We start from the raw sequence: 18,648 nt of genomic DNA, 5'->3' as shown, positions 1-18,648 counted from the left end.
AGCTCGTTGCGCCTCATGATGACGTTTCAAAGGGTTCTGAGCGTATGAGACACTGGTTTAGTGCTGCAGTGGGAAACATGAACAGAAACCAGTCCGTCCATTATGGATTAAATGCTCTACTTTCAGTGTCCATTTGTTCCTCATTTTTCTCACCCGTCCCTTTCTCTCGCTTTCTCTGTCTCACTCGTCTTTATCTAAAATTTCGCTATCTTTCTTTTCTTCCAACGGTCTTTTTATTTGTCATTTGTCGCTCCCCCTCTCGCCTGTCCGCAGCATTGAGACGTCATCGTCCGGCCTGGAATACAACGACTCGATTGGTCGAGTAGTATCACGTGGGATGGTTTAACTTGAATGCAATTGGTCTGTTCTTTAAGTCACTACCGTAAAGACGACCAAAGCAGCGCAGTCGAAAAGAGCGCCGTCACGTTTAAATCACAACCGTCTTTTTCTAGCTTTTGGTCCGGCTCCGGTTGTGACAGCTTCTGGGTCCGGATCCGGACCGCGGTCCTCTGGGTTAGGGGGAAATAGAATACAAATAATGAATAACGACAAACAGGAAATTAAAGTTAGTTAAAAATGAAGTGCACTGCCAAGGATAACCATACACGACTGTGTTGTGAGTGACAAGTGACAAGTGCACGTGGAATGTGAAGGGAGTGACCGCAGGAAAATGTCACAGTCAGTCAGTCACTGTGTTATTCTTCCTTTAAAAGTTAAACCTTGGTGTAAGTTGTTCGAACAGCGGACTTTGTCTCTCTCTGCATACTGTTGATGACTGAATCCTCAAGCAGTCAGCATGAATCAGAGGAGGAAACAAACCTCACCTGCTGATGACGCTCCAGTAGGAGGCGGAGCTACACGGAGGGGCGGAGCCTCTACATCACTCTCCAGAGATGAAAGTTCGTTGGTCAGAGAGGCAGACGCGCTGCAGTGAAGACAAGTCTCCGTGTTTCTCTGAGAGAAAAGTCAAAGTGACGTCATCAGGTGTTCCTCAGCAACACAGCAGAGTCTCTTCAGAACACTGGTGAGTACAGCTGGTCACATTTACACCTTCAACAAGCAGGAAGAACACACAACTTGTACTTTACTCAGGCAGGAAGTTCCTCTCTGTTCACTTCCTACTTGATAGAATGTTAACAATAAAACCACGTGTGTTTATCCACAGTCCCACGATACAGTAACTCAGACTAACAGCTTCAAACTGTCCAGGACTTCAGTCACTTGGAGCTGAATCTCTGTGCTTTAAACTTTAGTGTCTCTCTGTTTCCTGATCCCTTCCTCTGTTTCCTCTTGGTGGATCAAGTTAAACGTGTTCCACAGTGAACCTGCTGGAGGCTTTTAGTGTGAGTCTTCTAAATGAGACGCTACGTGTTTGTCACCAAGTAAGCAGAGCGTTGTTAGCGTGCTGCTCTTTATTCACAGCATGTGGACACATTCTGGACTGGTTTCAAAATAAAACTATTCATAAAAACTATTTTAAATAAAACGTTGTACTTCTCTTCCACAACATGTGTAGACATGGCTTCTGCAAACTATGGTCCATCTGAAGATCAGTTCCTGTGCTCCATCTGTCTGGATATGTTCACTGATCCAGTCACCACACCATGTGGACACAACTTCTGCATAAACTGCATCAATGAACACTGGAACACCAGCGACCAGAACCTGTGTCCAATGTGTAACAAGGACTTCATCACCAGACCTGATTTGAGGGTCAACACCATGTTCTCTGAGATGGTTGTTCAGTTCAGACAGTCTGCTCAGCAGAAAGCCAGCAGCAGCAGCTCAGAGCAACAAGAGTCCAAACCAGGAGAAGTTCCCTGTGACGTCTGCACTGGAACCAAAGTGAAGGCCCTGAAGTCCTGCCTGGTGTGTCTGCTCTCCTACTGTGAGACTCACCTGGAGCCTCATCTGACTATGTCAGGTCTGAAGAGACATCAGCTGATGGACCCTGTGGAGAACCTGGAAGGCAGGATGTGTACGAAGCACGATAAACCTCTGGAGCTGTTCTGTAAGAGCGACCAGACGTGTGTCTGCGCGCTCTGCACTGTTTTAGACCACAAGAACCATGAGTATGTTCCTCTGGAAGAAGAATATGAAGAAAAGAAGGTCGAGCTGAAGAAGACAGAGGCTGAAATCCAGCAGATGATCCACAAGAGAAGATTGAAGATTCAGGAGATCAAACACTCGTTCGACCTCAGTGAGGAAGATGCAGGCAGAGAGAAAGCAGAAGGTGTTCAGGTCTTCACTGATCTGATGGAGTCTGTTGAAAGAGGCTTGAAGGAGCTCCTCAAAACCATAGAAGAGAAGCAGGAAGCCACAAAGAAACAGGCTGAAGCTTTCATCAGAGAGCTGGAAGAGGAAATCTCTGAGCTGATGAAGAGGAGCGCTGAGGTGGAGCAGCTCTATCTCTCTGAAGACCACCTCCATCTTCTCCAGTCCTCAAACATCCATCAGCCACCACCCACCAAGGACTGGACAGAGGTCAGTGTTTGTCCTTCATCATATGAGGGGACTGTGGTGAGAGCTGTGTCTCAGCTGGAGGAGACACTCAGTAAGAAGATGAAGAAGTGGTGTGCGGACGCTGAGCTGAAGATGGTCCAGATGTTTGCAGTGGATCTGACTCTTGATCCTGAAACAGCTCATCCTGATCTCATCCTGTCTGACGATGGGAAACAAGTGAAACTTGGTGATGTGGAGAAGAATCTCCCAAACAACCCAGAGAGATTTTCTAGCTGGTACTGTGTTTTAACAAAGCAGAGTTTCTCTTCAGGCAGATTCTACTTTGAGGTTCAGGTTGAAGGAAAGACTCAGTGGTTTTTAGGAGTGAACAGAGAGTCAGTCGACAGGAAGAGATTCATCTCACGGAGTCCTCAGGATGGTTACTGGATCATATGTTTGATGCGTGGAAATGAATACGAAGCCTCTTATGGTCCTCCAGTTGTTCTCCCTCTGAAGTCTCGTCCTCAGAAGGTGGGGGTGTTTGTGGACTATGAGGAGGGTGTGGTCTCCTTTTATGACGTAGAAGCTGCAGCTCTCATCTACTCCTTCACTGGCTGCTCCTTCACTGAGAAGCTCTTCCCGTTCTTCAATACTGGTTTTATTGACGATGGTAGAAACTCTGCTCCTCTGATCATCTCTCCTGTCGGAGTAAATTAATCATTCTCTGATTTCATGTGATGATTTTATTCATTAAAGGGAATAAATGTACATATTTTATATAAATACTGTATGTTTTTCTCTTTATTTCTGTATCATGACGCCTTATGGAGAATATCTATTTCAACCTTTTGAATCCAGACTGTTTTATTTTCACTAAATATCCAAAGCTGAAGTTTGACTTTGAGTAAATCAGCAAAACAAATTATATCTGATGTGAAGACTCTGAAAACATGTTGAATATTTAATATTCTCATAAATGCCTCTGACCTTTCCATCATGTTCACAGAATACACTTTGTGTTGTTGTTATTGTGCATAAAAGTGAATTAATATAGATGCAAATGTTCTTTTTGTGTGAAAAGTGGTTTGAATTATTTAAAGTCACTTTGGCTCATTTTGATTTGTTTTGTGAATATTTGTAATAAGACTTAATAAAGAGTGATTGTTGAAAAAAAGGAAACATACATCTCTTGAACAAGTTACTTTTGCCTCATAAATAACTTGAACTGAACACTGAACAGAAATGACGGGTTTACACAAGTTATATTTATATTCATGTTCATTAAAAACGTCTTGTTTAATGCAGGAAACATGTCCGAGTTCTCCGTTTATTGATCACGTGACAATTCGTCAGTGTGAACGACACGAGTTCCACAGAAAGATCAATTCTAACGTGAGTTAATACACGAGGTTGATGAAACTGTTCAGTGGCTTCAGATACTGAGGAGAATCCACTCGACTGGGAACCAGCAGCAGAATAATAACCAAATACAACTAATTATTGTAATTGGAAAATGATATGTGACCCTTTTAAATGCTTCGTTTGTATAACCAGTTTATTAGTTGCATGTGCTTCGATCACAAAGGCCCTGACATAAGAACTGATGTCTCCCTCTTGGATTAGATGTTTCCAGCGTCATAGCTGTAGAGATTGAACAAAGTGTTCGTTATGTCTATGACCACCTTTGTTTTAGCATGTTGGGAGAGCAAGGACACGGTCAAAGAGCTGACGTGTCTTACATGGACAAGATGTTCCCAGTACCCTGGCTGTAGAGACTCAACAAGATGGTCAAAGGTTTCTGTTGACGCCACCGATATCTAAACTGCCTCGATGTGTTGGGGGGAAAAAAAGGAGGTTCTGGACAGTCTACTGACCACGTAGCTGTTGTGACCCTTTTTCCCTTAGAAGGAAATAAACTGAAAAAAGATATACTTGACTCAGAGCCTTTGTTTCTTACTTAACGATTGTCTGTGCAAAATCTTCCACCACAATTTGGTGTCAGAAGTGGGATCGTTTGAAGCTCCGTCGGGACTCAGAGGACGTCCGGGAAGGGACCCCTTCAGGATCCTCCAAACGTGATTCTGACACGGGCGTGTGGCGGAGCCAAATGCAGCACAACGGCACGGAGTGTTTGGTTAACGCTTTTATTGAACACGGCCTCACAGCAGGCGTTCGGGCACAATGAGAGGCAGAGCAGAGTGCGGTCCTCAGGATCGGGGAGGAGATGCCGGGAGACAGCTGGTGCGATCGCTGGGCCGGTCGGGGATCCGGAGCTCAGGGGCAGAAGCGCCGGGCAGTCCAAGGAGCAGGCAACAGAAACCCGAGGCGCTCAGGCAGGACTCGTGGTCGGGGACAGAAGGCTGAGGTGCTCACCGAGGCGGAGACAGACGAACGGGTCAAGAACAGGCAGGGTCGAAACCGGGAGATCAGTCCAAGGTAGAGTGCTGGAGAGACTTGCATGACGCGAAGAACAATCTGGCAATGACAGGCTGGGTGTGCAGTGCTTATGTAGCGGGGCTGATTGTGAATGCGAAGCAGGTGTGGAAGGCAGGAGAGTGACTGATTGTGGATGCGGGGCAGGTGTGGAAGATCGAGCTGGCAGGTGAGTGTGACAGATTCTGCCCTATACCTCATCACACTCAGAGAGAGGGGACCGGCGACCAAAAGAGACCTGATTGGCTTCAACACGATCCGATGAGGAAGATTTTCACACGAATCGGGTAAGAAGTTGATATTCTGATTTTCAAACGGGGTTTATCTGAATTATAACGGGTGATAACAGATTACAAAGACGGGTATTTAGTACTTTGGGATTTTTTTTAAAATTATTTTTTCTCTCTCTCTTCTTAGAAAATCCAAATTTCGGTTATTTGATTTGGCTTCTAATGATGATAACTTGTCTTTTTATCCGGTTATTTGAAAAATGTGTATAAAATTATACACAGAGTAATTATACAGTATTTCCGGTTCATCAGCATCCAACTTTTTACTGGGGAAGACAGGGAGCAATGTGCGCATTTACGATTGTGTTCAGACTAACTATCTGAAAACGCATAAATGTGACCCTTGACCAAATGGGAAGACAGGGGCAATTGACAATTGTGACCCTTGACCGATGGGGAAGATAGGAGGGATTTTGAGAGTTCACTGAAATCGCAAAATCTCAGCCCTTGACCTAACAGGAAGACAGGAACAATATCGGGGTTTTCGGACAGTAATCTGAAAACAGATATTTGCGCCCTTGACCTATATTTACTAACCAATAGTTCTGTTTGGGTTTTAACTTGTATTTTTCCTAGGTAAAAGAAAATCAAGAATTATAGTGACAACTATATTTTAAGTAATAAAAAGTATACTTCACCGCGCCTGAAAGATGGGTGGTGTACACGGTAAAAGTAAAAAGGAAATGGGTTCTCTGGAAGGACCCATTGTGGATCTGATGAGAAGGAAATATGGAGATCAATCTCTAGAGTTTTTGCCCGAGTGGTCAACAGATTTTGGGTTCCCTGCGAATGGTTCTTTCAGTAGAATAAAACTGAACATGTTACGAACAGGCTTAGAGGGAAAAGAGAAGGGTATAAAAACTCAGAGGGTGATAAAAGGCAAAGACTTGGAGGACATTGAGAAACAAAGTAAATGGTTAAAATGGTGGGAGGATGAATGTGAATGTAGAGAAAGGAAACAAATGGCTAAAGAATTGACATGCGCAAAAAACACATTGGTTGAAAAACCAGATCCAAATGTTATTGAACAAAATGACCGATGCGCTTCTTCTCCCTTGTATCCGAGTCTCACAGGGGCTGGGGGCCCTCTCCTCAACACATGCCCACCGCCGTACCCTGCTTCACCTGCCAACCAGCAACCTCCGTCTGCATGGTCACAAGCTCAAAAGTATCATCATCATCTAAATGATTAGTTCACTTTGTCCATTGCCCTTTTATGCAGTATAACTGCTTATTGTGCTGTTTCATTGTCCTGTTTTAATTGCGTTAAAACAGGAAACGGTGGACTCAACTGTATTTTCTCCACCAAACTGAACAGCAACTCAATATATGGGAGGAAAGTCCAAAACACATTTGCACACACTCATACGTTACCTTACGCACACACACACATTCACCTGTGTAAGCGGTTTTAAACCTCGAGTCGACATACCCAGTTTGGTGTACAATGCCTTTTACTGCTGTACTACTGACCTTTTTAACAAACAAGTGTCGACTCATCATGCTTACATAGTTCACTACCTCAATAAAAGGAGGCTGCATGGGGAAGTCTAGTCGGAGTCGGCTGTGATCGAGTGAAGAGTCCAGTACTCTAAGATTCTTGACCGGGCTCCACGTGCAGCAAGTAAAACTTACAATTCGACTGAGCGTCTTTGTTTCTCGTGCTGTCAAGACAACTGGACCCGATCTCCCGGCTAAAAGGATAGGACGCATAAACAGGGGCCAAACAGAGCGAGTTTTAGCCGCCACAATTTTTTCAGAGGCTGCACATCTGATATAATTTGTTTTGCCGATTTATTCAAAGTCAAACTTTAGCTTTGTATATTAAGTGAAAATAAAAAAGGTCTGGAATAAAAAGGTTGAAATAGATATTAATATAGATATAAGGTGTCATGATACAGAAATGAAGAGAAAAACATACTGTCAGGAACGGGGAATTGGACACAGGTGGAAACCTTCAGACATTCACAGGGGATGACAGGACAAGGCAGGAAGTGAGGTTAACCCAGGGACACTAGGGGCAGGAAACTCCAAAATAAAACAGGAAACAAACCCACGCCGTGACACATACAGTATTTATATAAAATATGTACATTTATTCCCTTTAATGAATAAAATCACATGAAATCAGTGAGATAAATCCCTTCCTGTCGACTGACAGGACTGTTGTTAAAACACAGAACACATAAGAAAATCTCTCTGGGTTGTTTGGAAGCTTCTTCTTCACATCACCAAGTCTCACTTGTTTCCCATCGTCAGACAGGATGAGATGAAGATGAGCTGTTTCAGCTTCAAGAGTCACATCCACTGCAAACATCTGGACCGTCTTCAGCTCAGCAAACCACTTCTTCATCTTCTTACTGAGTGTCTCCTCCAGCTGAGACACAGCTCTCACCACAGTCCCCTCATATGAAGGACAAACACTGACCTCTGTCCAGTCCTTGGTGGGTGGTGGCTGATGGATGTTTGAGGACTATAGAAGTACGTACTGTACTTTTCTGTGTCAACAAGGCTCCAAAAGTTTGGTGCAGCCTGGTGGGCTTTGAGGTGCAGGTCATTTTGCAATGTAACAATTTCAATCTCCACCTGTGCACCATCCAAGTTGAACGTTGCACTTAGTTGCTCAGCAATGTCAGTTATGTCCTTGTTCATGAAAGGATTGGAGATGAATGAGACACATGGCTCAAGCTGATCAAGGTCACAAAACCTCGTCAAACTCTTGTCTAAGTCTGTTTAGGACTTGACAGTACTTTTCTGCAACTTTGTCCATTGCCTCAGATGCAGAAGCATTGTCTTTTAGCACCGATCGCACAGAGGGAAAGTAACGCCTGCTGGTGAAGGATGCCGTGGTAATGCAGAAGTTTTGGGAAGTCTGGGTCACCTTTACAGTGCGCGATGAAACCTGCATGTCGGCCGATCATAGCAGGAGCTCCGTCTGTAGCCACCGCTACCAGCTTTTCCAGTGGCACCTTTTTCTGTACGAAAAACTCCTTCACCGCGTTGTAAACGTCACGTGCCAGATCCCGGGCCAGCTGCTCGGCCAGGTTAGTGGACGTAGCTGACACCCGTCAGGTCATCGTCGATGCCCCCAGTTGGTCATCGGAGAGAGTGGAGATTAAATCGGTTCCATTCTTCTCGTCTTTAAGTTCGGTGTTGGCAATAATCATCATTGCTTCTTTGAAAACGTCTCCGTCTGAAAAGGCCTTCTTCTTCTTTATCAGGAGATGTGCAGCTCTAAACGAGGCTTCGGGTGCTTTTTGGGGAGTTCTTTGCCGGCTTCGTGAAAAAAGACTGCTGCTTTCCCAAAGCTGCCGTTAGCTCCAGCGGGGCAGTTAGCTTGGTAGCTTTTGCGTGTAGCGTCTCTCCACATTGTGACGCTTTGCCGTCGCCACAGTCGCCCCGCAAATGAGACAAACGCAGTTTTCTTTCACACTTGTTAAAAAGAATTCTTCCTCCCATTAACTGTGAAAATGCTACGTTCTCTTCCTTTTTTCTGCCATGTTTTTGGGGTAAGAATGTGCGTTCAGCTCTGCATCATTGCTGTTCCCGCACTCACCTTTGAACTAGAACAGGTCAGAGTTCGACTACATTATAAAAACTTTCATGTATTATACAAATATTTTCAATTATTTTATTTTAAATATCTTGTCATTTTCATATACATATAAATGAAAGTGTGATTAAAAACATGATTTATTTTAAAATTAATTAAATTTTTATTAGACCGCTCACTAGTGGTGAGTTGTGCTATTTTTAGAACAGGCCTGCGGGCGCCTCATATGGTCCTTGCGGGCGACCTGGTGCCCGCGGGCACTGGGTTGGTGACACCTGCTCTACACTATCTTGTCGTAAACCTTTTGCCGTCCCCAGTATCACCATGACTCCTGTCTTTACATATCTTTGCAACCTTCTCTCTGTTGAATTGTAACTCACCTGTATATCTATGTTAATATAGATGTATCCCTACTCTCTAAAAACTGATTATAACATGAATATATGTTGGACAATGAGAAACATTTTCCCTCCACAGTGATGAACGTGGCTGTAGGTGCAGTGTACAGAATCTGAACCCAGTTAATAAACAATTCCCCAAAATGTTTGTAATGTGCTCATGAGAAATGTCGAGTTTACTTTGTCAGAGGCTTTTCCTGCGTCCAAAGAGGCTGCGATGGTTCCGCTTGTTGTAATCATGAGTCCTTTATTAAATTAAACTGTCTGCGTGTGTTGGTGGAGGAACGTCTACCTTTGATAAAGCCGGTTTGATCTGGACGAATTGTGGATGGGGTGACTTTTTCTGATCTGTGAGCTGGTGCCTAACTGATGGTTTTAATATCTACAGTGAGGAGTGAACTAGGACGTTAAGTTTGGAAGAGTTGGATCTTTGTTTGGTTTGACGAGGACTGACATAAGGAAATTGCAAATTTTGTTTTTTTCTCAGTTATCATCGGTGCTTTGTTATTGGCCATAAGGTCTTTATGTGTTAAAGGTGAGTCACGTATGTTAGTTTGTTCTTGGTAATCTGTGGTAGATCAAAGGTGTTGAGAAAGGAAATCATGGCTTCTGGATTTGGGTCCTTTTTAGATGAATGTATATTGGCATGAAAACTTATGAAGATATTATTCTGTCATCGGGTGAATTTGTGGGGTTTCCTTCTGAGTGCTTAATGATTGAGTTTTTTATTTTTTCATTTAATTTAACTTGATTTGCCAAATATTTACCAGCTGTATTGCTATGGTGAAAATGGTCTTGTCTAAGTCTGTGTCTTAGGAATTGAATTTTATTATTTATAATTTAATTTATTTGGAATTCATACTTCCTTAATGTGTTACCAATGTTGGGTCACTTGCATTAATAAAGTCGATTGATTTGTTTTTATGTTCATTTTTTGTAAACTTGAATGAGATGATTATTCCTCTTAAAGCTGCTTTCCTTGTTTCCTGTAGGATGGTCGGTGAAACTGGGGAAGCACGTGTTTCTAGGAAGGATGCCCACTCTTTTTTAATCACACTGTTAAAGTGAGGATCTTTGACCAGCGACGTGTTGAAGCGCCATCTAGTGACAGATTTCGGTGTTAAATCTCTTCCATATAAAAGTCACCAGCATGCTCACTAATAATGAGAGGATGAGTATTCAGGTCGGAAATATTCAATATAATTGAATTGTTGCTGAGGAAGAAGTACTTTCGGATACTTAAATAATCATTTGCTGTTTGTAGCAAGACTTTACTATCTGATTGACACTCCAGAACATCTCTACACTTTTGTTTCCATTCTTCACAATAAAAGCCCCGGATACCTTCACTGGGACACTGTTAGCTTGCTAGCAGCATCCTTCAGGTCGGGGAGCTGCAGGACAAACAAACTGAGGTCAGACCTCACAGGAAGTCGTCACACGGTGAACAGTAGTGAGATCTGATCTGAGAGCCAGCTGATCTTCATCTGCATGCTGGGAGCAACACTCCGTCAAAACTCCATCGTCCAATAAGGAGCCAGAGAAAAGCCACCAGCTGATCACTGAAGTAGAACTAGATACATCCTCACTCTTTCTTACTATCTTAACATGCTTCATCTTAATGGCCGTTGCCTTAAAACTGTCAGGATGAAACAGGAATGGAAGATGTGCTAACTTCAGAATAAAAGCCTCAACCGTGTGCTGACTAGAAATATGATTATTATTAGTTATACAGAACAAAGTCCTTAATCTGCAATTTTAGTGCCTTTGGTGTAAGTTGTTCGAACAGCGGACTTTGTCTCTCTCTGCATACTGTTGATGACTGAATCCTCCAGCAGTCAGCATGAATCAGAGGAGGAAACAAACCTCACCTGCTGATGACGCTCCAGTAGGAGGCGGAGCTACACGGAGGGGCGGAGCTTCGACGTCACTCTCCAGAAATGAAAGTTCGGTGGTCAGAGAGGCAGACGCGCTGCAGTGAAGACAAGTCTCCGTGTTTCTCTGAGAGAAAAGTCAAAGTGACGTCATCAGGTGTTCCTCAGCAACACAGCAGAGTCTCTTCAGAACACTGGTGAGTACAGCTGGTCACATTTACACCTTCAACAAGCAGGAAGAACACACAACTTGTACTTTACTCAGGCAGGAAGTTCCTCTCTGTTCACTTCCTACTTGATAGAATGTTAACAATAAAACCACGTGTGTTTATCCACAGTCCCACGATACAGTAACTCAGTCTAACAGCTTCAAACTGTCCAGGACTTCAGTCACTTGGAGCTGAATCTCTGTGCTTTAAACTTTAGTGTCTCTCTGTTTCCTGATCCCTTCCTCTGTTTCCTCTTGGTGGATCAAGTTAAACGTGTTCCACAGTGAACCTGCTGGACACATTCTGGACTGGTTTCAAGATAAAACTATTCATAAAAACTATTTTAAATAAAACGTTTTTCTTCTCTTCCACAACATGTGTAGACATGGCTTCTGCAAACTATGGTCCATCTGAAGATCAGTTCCTGTGCTCCATCTGTCTGGATGTGTTCACTGATCCAGTCGCCACATCATGTGGACACAATTTCTGCATGAACTGTATCAATGAACACTGGAACACCAGCGACCAGAACCTGTGTCCAACGTGTAAGAAGGACTTCATCACCAGACCTGATTTGAGGGTCAACACCTTCATCTCTAAGATGGTTGTTCAGTTCAGACAGTCTGCTCAGCAGAAAGCCAGCAGCAGCAGCTCAGAGCAACAAGAGTCCAAACCAGGAGAAGTTCCCTGTGACGTCTGCACTGGAACCAAAGTGAAGGCCCTCAAGTCCTGCCTGGTGTGTCTGGTCTCCTACTGTGAGACTCACCTGGAGCCTCATCTGACAGTTTCACGCCTGAAGAGACATCAGCTGATGGACCCTGTGGAGAACCTGGAAGGCAGGATGTGTACGAAGCACGATAAACCTCTGGAGCTGTTCTGTAAGAGCGACCAGACGTGTGTCTGCATGCTCTGCACTGTTTTAGACCACAAGAACCATGAGTATGTTCCTCTGAAAGAAGAATATGAAGAAAAGAAGGTTGAGCTGAAGAAGACAGAGGCTGAAATTCAGCAGATGATCCAGAAGAGAAGACTGAAGATTCAGGAGATCAAACACTCGGTCGACCTCAGTGAGGAAGATGCAGGCAGAGAGAAAGCAGAAGGTGTTCAGGTCTTCACTGATCTGATGGAGTCTGTTGGAAGAGGCTTGAAGGAGCTCCTCAAAACCATAGAAGAGAAGCAGGAAACCACAAAGAAACAGGCTGAAGCTTTCATCGGAGAGCTGGAAGAGGAAATCTCTGAGCTGATGAAGAGGAGCGCTGAGGTGGAGCAGCTGTCTCTCTCTGAAGACCACCTCCATCTTCTCCAGTCCTCAAACATCCATCAGCCACCACCCACCAAGGACTGGACAGAGGTCAGTGTTTGTCCTTCATATGCGGGGACTGTGGTGAGAGCTGTGTCTCCGCTGGAGGAGACACTCAGTAAGAAGAGGAAGAAGTGGTTTGCTGAGCTGAAGATGGTCCAGATGTTTGCAGTGGATCTGACTCTTGATCCTGAAACAGCTCATCCTCTACTCATCCTGTCTGACGATGGGAAACAAGTGAGACTTGGTGATGTGGAGAAGAATCTCCCAAACAACCCAGAGAGATTTTCTATTTGGCCCTGTGTTTTAACAAAGCAGAGTTTCTCTTCAGGCAGATTCTACTTTGAGGTTCAGGTTGAAGGAAAGACTGACTGGTTTTTAGGAGTGATCAGAGAGTCAGTCGACAGGAAGGGATTCAGGGAGACAGGGAGTCCTCAGGATGGTTACTGGATCATATGTTTGATAAATGGAAATGAATACAAAGCTTTTGATGATCCTGCAGTTGTTCTCTCTCTGAAGTCTGGTCCTCAGAAGGTGGGGGTGTTTGTGGACTATGAGGAGGGTGTGGTCTCCTTTTATGACGTAGAAGCTGCAGCTCTCATCTACTCCTTCACTGGCTGCTCCTTCACTGAGAAGCTCTTCCCATACTTCAGTCCTGGTTTTTATTACGATGTTACTAACTCTGCTCCTCTGATCATCTCTCCTGTCGGAGTAAATTAATCATTCTCTGATTTCATGTGATGATTTAATTCATTAAAGGGAATAAATGTACATATTTTATATAAATACTGTATGTTTTTCTCTTTATTTCTGTATCATGACGCCTTATGGAGAATATCTATTTCAACCTTTTGAATCCAGACTGTTTTATTTTCACTAAATATCCAAAGCTGAAGTTTGACTTTGAGTAAATTAGCAAAACAAATTATATCTGATGTGAAGCCTCTGAAAACATATTGTTGAATATTTAATATTCTCATAAACGCCTCTGACCTTTCCATCATGTTCACAGAATACACTTTGTGTTGTTGTTATTGTGCATGAAAGTGAATTAATAATATAGATGCAAATGTTCTTTTTGTTGTCACTTTGGCTCATTAGTTTTGTGAAATTGTTTAAGATGACAAATAAAGATATGTGATTGTAAACAAAGAAACATACATTTATACCTTATAAATAACTTGAACACTGACAAGAAATGACAAGTTTACACAAGTTATATTCTATGAAAAATGAATTATTCCCTGAGGCTCTTTCACAAACTGAAGAGGTTTATTCAGAAGCATAATGCTGATATATTCTTACATTTATCAAGTTACTCTCATACTGCATAAAAGGTCAATGGACAAAGTGAATTAATAATATAGATCCAAATGTTCTTTTGGTGTGAAAAGTGGTTTGAATTATTTAAAGTCACTTTGTCTCATTTTGATTTGTTTTGTGATTATTTGTAATAAGACTTAAAAATAAAGATGAGTGATTGTTGAAAAAAAGGAAACATACATCTCTTGAACAAGTTACTTTTGCCTCATAAATAACTTGAACTGAACACTGAACAGAAATGACGGGTTTACACTAGTTATATTTATATTCATGTTAATTAAAAACGTCTTGTTTAATGCAGGAAACATGTCCGAGTTCTTTGTTTATTGATCACGTGACAATTCGTCGGTGTGAACAACACGAGTTCCACAGAAAGATCAATTCTAACGTGAGTTAATACACGAGGTTGATGAAACTGTTCAGTGGCTTCAGATACTGAGGAGAATCCACTCGACTGAGAACCAGCAGCAGAATAATAACCAAATACAACTGTAATTATACACAAACGTTGATCCACAGTTTTCCTGCTGTAGTAACAAAGTATTTATTTGGTGCCGGAGAGCAAAACCATGAACTTAAATGATGTAACAAGAGTTTAGCAGCTGAGCTGTAGTTGTTGGAGCTGCACAGGCTGTTATTCATGAAGCAGCTTCATGAGTTTATGACGTCATACGTGTTTGTCTCCTTGATGACACGTGCACAGCGACTGGACCACGTGGAGGAGGCGTGACCTCCTTTAGATACAAGATCACCTCACAAGACAACTTCAGAGTTCCTTCACGTTTCTTTTTATTGTCCTAAAGAGGGTCGTCCTCTTTAAAATGACTAAACAAAACATTTGATCACTTTTTAAAAGTCGAGAACAAACAGAAAGACGACCGATGACAAAGAAAAACACACAAATACTTTGAAGCATCCGAGCAAAGAGAAGATTCCTGTTTGTGATCTCATGAGAAGCAGGAAGACGGTCGGTACCAACACGTCAGACGGTGTAACCCGGGTACATGAGGCTGTCAGCACGTGTGCTGCACCACCCAGAAGGAAGGAGCCCCTTCACGGTAACACGCTCCACCTGCAGAGTGCACGCCTACGTCATGACCCAGAGACTCTGAACGCCACAAAACGGCTCATTCAGGTTTTTCATCCACATGTAGTTTTTCTCGTGTTGTTTCTGTGTGGAGAACAGAAGTAAGTAAAAGGTCAAATTCATTTATAAAGTGCTTTCCACAGACCGAGATCACAAAGTGCTACAGGGCAGGAATTTAACACAAAGAGGTGTAACACAATATGGCCTCAAAAGCTCGATCACCAGGGGTCTTGAGGGGCACGAGGAGGGTGGAGGACATCGCGGAGAACCTGGAGTTTCGGCTGCAAGGTGAAGCGTGAAGCTTTGGATGAGCGCTGTGACGTCCGTCACGCGGCCCAGCTGCTCACGTCTCCCCGGTGGACGACGAGCGACTTCAAGCTTACGGAGGAGCTGGCAGCAATGCGGCCAATGAAAGGAACCACGACGGGGAGGGATCTGTTCACCGAGGCAAACGCATGCAGGGACAAACCGGGACTCCAATGGGACAGACTGGCAGGGGTCACCACGGATGGATTTCCAAATCTGACTGGGAAGAATGTTGGGCTTTTGGAAAGAATGCAAGATAAAGCGAGTGAACTCGCCGCAGAGCAGAAATTGGTGTTCATACATTGTGTTATTCATCAGCAAGCGTTGTGTAAGTCAGCGCTTAAACTCGGGCATGTGGTTGATGTTGTTACTACAGTTGATTTCATGGGAGAGCGAGCATTGAATCACAGGCAGTTTGTTTCACTATTGGAGGAGCAAGAGAGCGAACATGCTGATGTCCGGTACCACACAGCTGTCACATGGCTCAGTCCGGGCAAAGTGCTGAAAAGGTTCTGAGTTCTGAAATCAGAGGTAAAAGAGTTTTGTGAGATGAAAGACAAAACCACCCCAGAGCTGTCTGATAAGGGCCGGATGGCAGATTGAACGTTTGCTGTTGCTGTGACTGCAGTGATGAATGAACTGAACACACAGCTGCAGGCCGAGGGCCTCTTTGCTCATGAAATGCACATCCATGTGAAAGCCTTCGTGACAAAGTTGCAATTCATTTCAAGACAACTGGGCAGCAACAATGTCAAACACGTGAGAACCCTGAAAGAAGTCAAACCATCATCTGATCACCGGTACTCATCCATGTTAGGAGCACCGCGTGATGAATTTAAGGCGTTTTCAAGCTTTCAAAAAGGTTGAGGATGAAATGCAGCTGGTTTCCTCTCCCTTTACCTGCAGTGTTGATAGTGCACCCACTAATGTTCAGCTTGAACTCACTGACCTGCAGTCTGATTCACTACTGAAAGAGCACTTTAAGTCAGCATCACTGCCAGAGTTCTACTCTGCTCTCAAGGAGGAGAACTTTCCAAACACGAGGAGACGTGCTCAGAAGATGTTGGTTCTCTGTGGATCCACCTACATGTGTGAACAGACATTCTCAGTCATGAAGTTTACCAAATCCAGGTACAGATCCTCTCTCACTGATGAACATCTGTCAGCTGTGCTTTGCATCTCCACCTCTGACATTCAACCTGACTTTGATGGACTTGTTGCAGCTCCACAGAGACTGGATTTCTCACACTGAATGAGAAAAGAAGAACTGAAGAAGACTAAAATGTGGGAATATAACAAGTGAAATGGGACACTTGATATGCTTCTTTTCTTTTTTTGCACAGTTCTGAAAATGTTTTAATACAGGCATGTAAAGTAATAAAGGCTACAAAACTGAGACTGATGATGTGATGTCTTTAGAAAGCTAAGAAAATCCTTGTTTCAATAGTATATGAAACTCAAAATGCCCTTTGTTATTAATGTGACTTAAAATTATATTTGACGGAGCAACAGGCACTTTTTGGTTTGGTTTACCGGTAATCTGGCATGTATGACAGGATCGAATGTGTTTTGCTACATTGCGTTTTACATTTGGCCAATAAAACTGTCGCAAAACCCGATCGTACGTTTTACGGACGCCGGAATGACCAGCAAGACCTTGATGAGCCAAATGCAACAGAGTCTCTCACTGAAAAAAGAACCACAATCTGTGTTTTAGGTTCCAGCGAAACAGATTCATGCAGGACCACGGTCCGACAAAGCAGACCATCATCAAGAAAGTACGAAGAGGATTGATGATCAGAACACTTCTTAGACGCCGCTGCAGAATATAAAGGCTTAAGAGTGTCATCGCTCTGTTGAGCTCTAATTAAATCCTCTGGAGACATCTGGAACAAAGAAGATGGAGAACAGTCATCAACATCAGAGCGATCAACATGGGTTTTCTCAGGAGTGGACAGAACTGCAGGTGTAGCAGCAGATTCACTTTGCAGCACTGCAGAATCCGTCTGCAACGAAGAGCAAGACTTCAGGTCTTTTTGCTCAGGACATTTAGACTCATCAGATCCTTGCTGACTTGTGTTAAAAGTATAAAAGAAAGTGTCGTGTAATGGAACTTCAACTTGATTTTCAGATAATGGTTGTGCCATGGATCGAGTAACTGCACAGGCTGGAAATAAACCAGGAAATTCTCTACAGTTGTCCACATCAGATTTCCTGGGTACAGCTGAGATTATGGGCGGAGCTGCAACACCACACCGTCCCCAAACATTTCCACCTGCTAAATCATTTCCCAGAATAAATGTAATCCCAGGGACTGGAAGTGCAGAACGAACACCAACCACTACATCACCAGATACGACGGCTGAGGACAGATGGATTCGATGTAAAGGCACTTCAACAAACCCCATCTCAAAACCTCGCACTAGTAGCTGAGACCCAGTAGCGGTTTCAGACGTTAAAGGCAAAATTCCCTCTAAAAGAAACGACAGCGCGGCTCCCGTCTCGAAGAAGACGCACCGGCACAGTTTCCTTTGAACCAACCAACGACACATTCCCTTTGGTTATAAAAGGTGTATAATCCACGGACGAACTTACTCTGATCAACAGATTTATCCCTGGACTTGGATAAATGACAATCCTTCTCCTCACAAGTGTCAACACTGAATTGCAAAGTAGAAACCAAAGAAACAGGTTTTGAAAACCTCTCTTTCTTTTTAAGAACAAGACAGTCCGCTATTTTATGACCAGGCTTTTTACAATAAAAGCAAACCATGTCTCGTGAGAGTGCAGTTTTACCAGAATGTTCAGCGACTGTCGCCTTAATATTCCTACTCATCACAGGAGACTTCGTCTTCGGTTGAAAGCAAAACTTGGACTTGCTCATGTCGCTGGTTCTAAGACAGACTGAACTTAACACAAATTCATCAGCCATGATGGCAGCTTCAGAAAGTGTATCAACCTTGTGTTCAGTGAGATACCTGGCTACGACATGAGGAACACAATGTTTAAACTCTTCTAAGAGCACGAATTCTCTTAACTGTTCTTTAGTTGTAACTTTCCTTGAAGTACACCAACGATCAAACCAGTTGTTTTTCTCTTGCAAATTCAACGTTAGTACATTCATCAGTTTTGCTCAAATTTCTAAATTTTTGCCGATACGCCTCAGGCACGAGTTGATGTGCATGTAGCACAGCAGATTTCACCACCTCATACTCACCACTGTGTTCCAGTGAGAGTGCAGAATAAACCTCCTGTGCTTTACCTGTGAACACACACTGTAACAATAAAGTCCAAAGGATTTTCGGCCGTTTCATGGATAAAGCAACACGTTCAAAGTGATAGAAATATTTATCCACTTCCTTCTCAGAAAATGGCGGAACCAATCTCATGTTTCTGTGAACGTCAAACACAGGTTCACCTGTATTTGCCCGCT

The 18,648-nt window shown here is 43.3% G+C and overlaps 2 protein-coding genes and 1 pseudogene across 2 annotated transcripts; all 3 read left to right on the top strand.

The window, feature by feature from the left end:
• The first annotated feature begins 862 nt into the window (after nucleotides 1-862).
• On the top strand, nucleotides 863-3,225 carry LOC120825323 (E3 ubiquitin-protein ligase TRIM21-like). The gene is made up of 2 exons (XM_078079671.1): nucleotides 863-1,024; nucleotides 1,517-3,225. The coding sequence occupies exon 2, from the start codon at nucleotides 1,519-1,521 to the stop codon at nucleotides 3,157-3,159; it is 1,641 nt and encodes a 546-aa protein (XP_077935797.1). The 5' UTR covers nucleotides 863-1,024; nucleotides 1,517-1,518; the 3' UTR covers nucleotides 3,160-3,225.
• A 6,882-nt stretch (nucleotides 3,226-10,107) lies between these two features.
• Nucleotides 10,108-14,127, top strand: LOC120814020 (E3 ubiquitin-protein ligase TRIM39-like). The gene is made up of 2 exons (XM_078079670.1): nucleotides 10,108-11,187; nucleotides 11,583-14,127. Exon 2 carries the CDS (start codon nucleotides 11,585-11,587, stop codon nucleotides 13,217-13,219), a length of 1,635 nt encoding a protein of 544 aa, XP_077935796.1. The 5' UTR covers nucleotides 10,108-11,187; nucleotides 11,583-11,584; the 3' UTR covers nucleotides 13,220-14,127.
• Nucleotides 14,128-15,150: 1,023 nt separating this feature from the next.
• Nucleotides 15,151-16,082, top strand: LOC144383160 (general transcription factor II-I repeat domain-containing protein 2-like; annotated as a pseudogene).
• The last annotated feature ends 2,566 nt before the right edge of the window (nucleotides 16,083-18,648 follow it).

Source organism: Gasterosteus aculeatus, chromosome 9 (genome assembly GCF_964276395.1).
Source record: "Gasterosteus aculeatus chromosome 9, fGasAcu3.hap1.1, whole genome shotgun sequence".
Taxonomy (NCBI): Eukaryota; Metazoa; Chordata; class Actinopteri; order Perciformes; family Gasterosteidae; genus Gasterosteus; species Gasterosteus aculeatus.
The sequence above is the reverse complement of the archived record's forward strand: the minus strand, read 5'-3'. Positions and strand labels throughout refer to the sequence as shown.

Coding starts and splice junctions, on each gene's coding strand:
- LOC120825323 (XM_078079671.1), top strand. CDS start 1,519: ATGGCTTCTGCAAACTATGGTCCATCTGAAGATCAGTTCCTGTGCTCC.
- LOC120814020 (XM_078079670.1), top strand. CDS start 11,585: ATGGCTTCTGCAAACTATGGTCCATCTGAAGATCAGTTCCTGTGCTCC.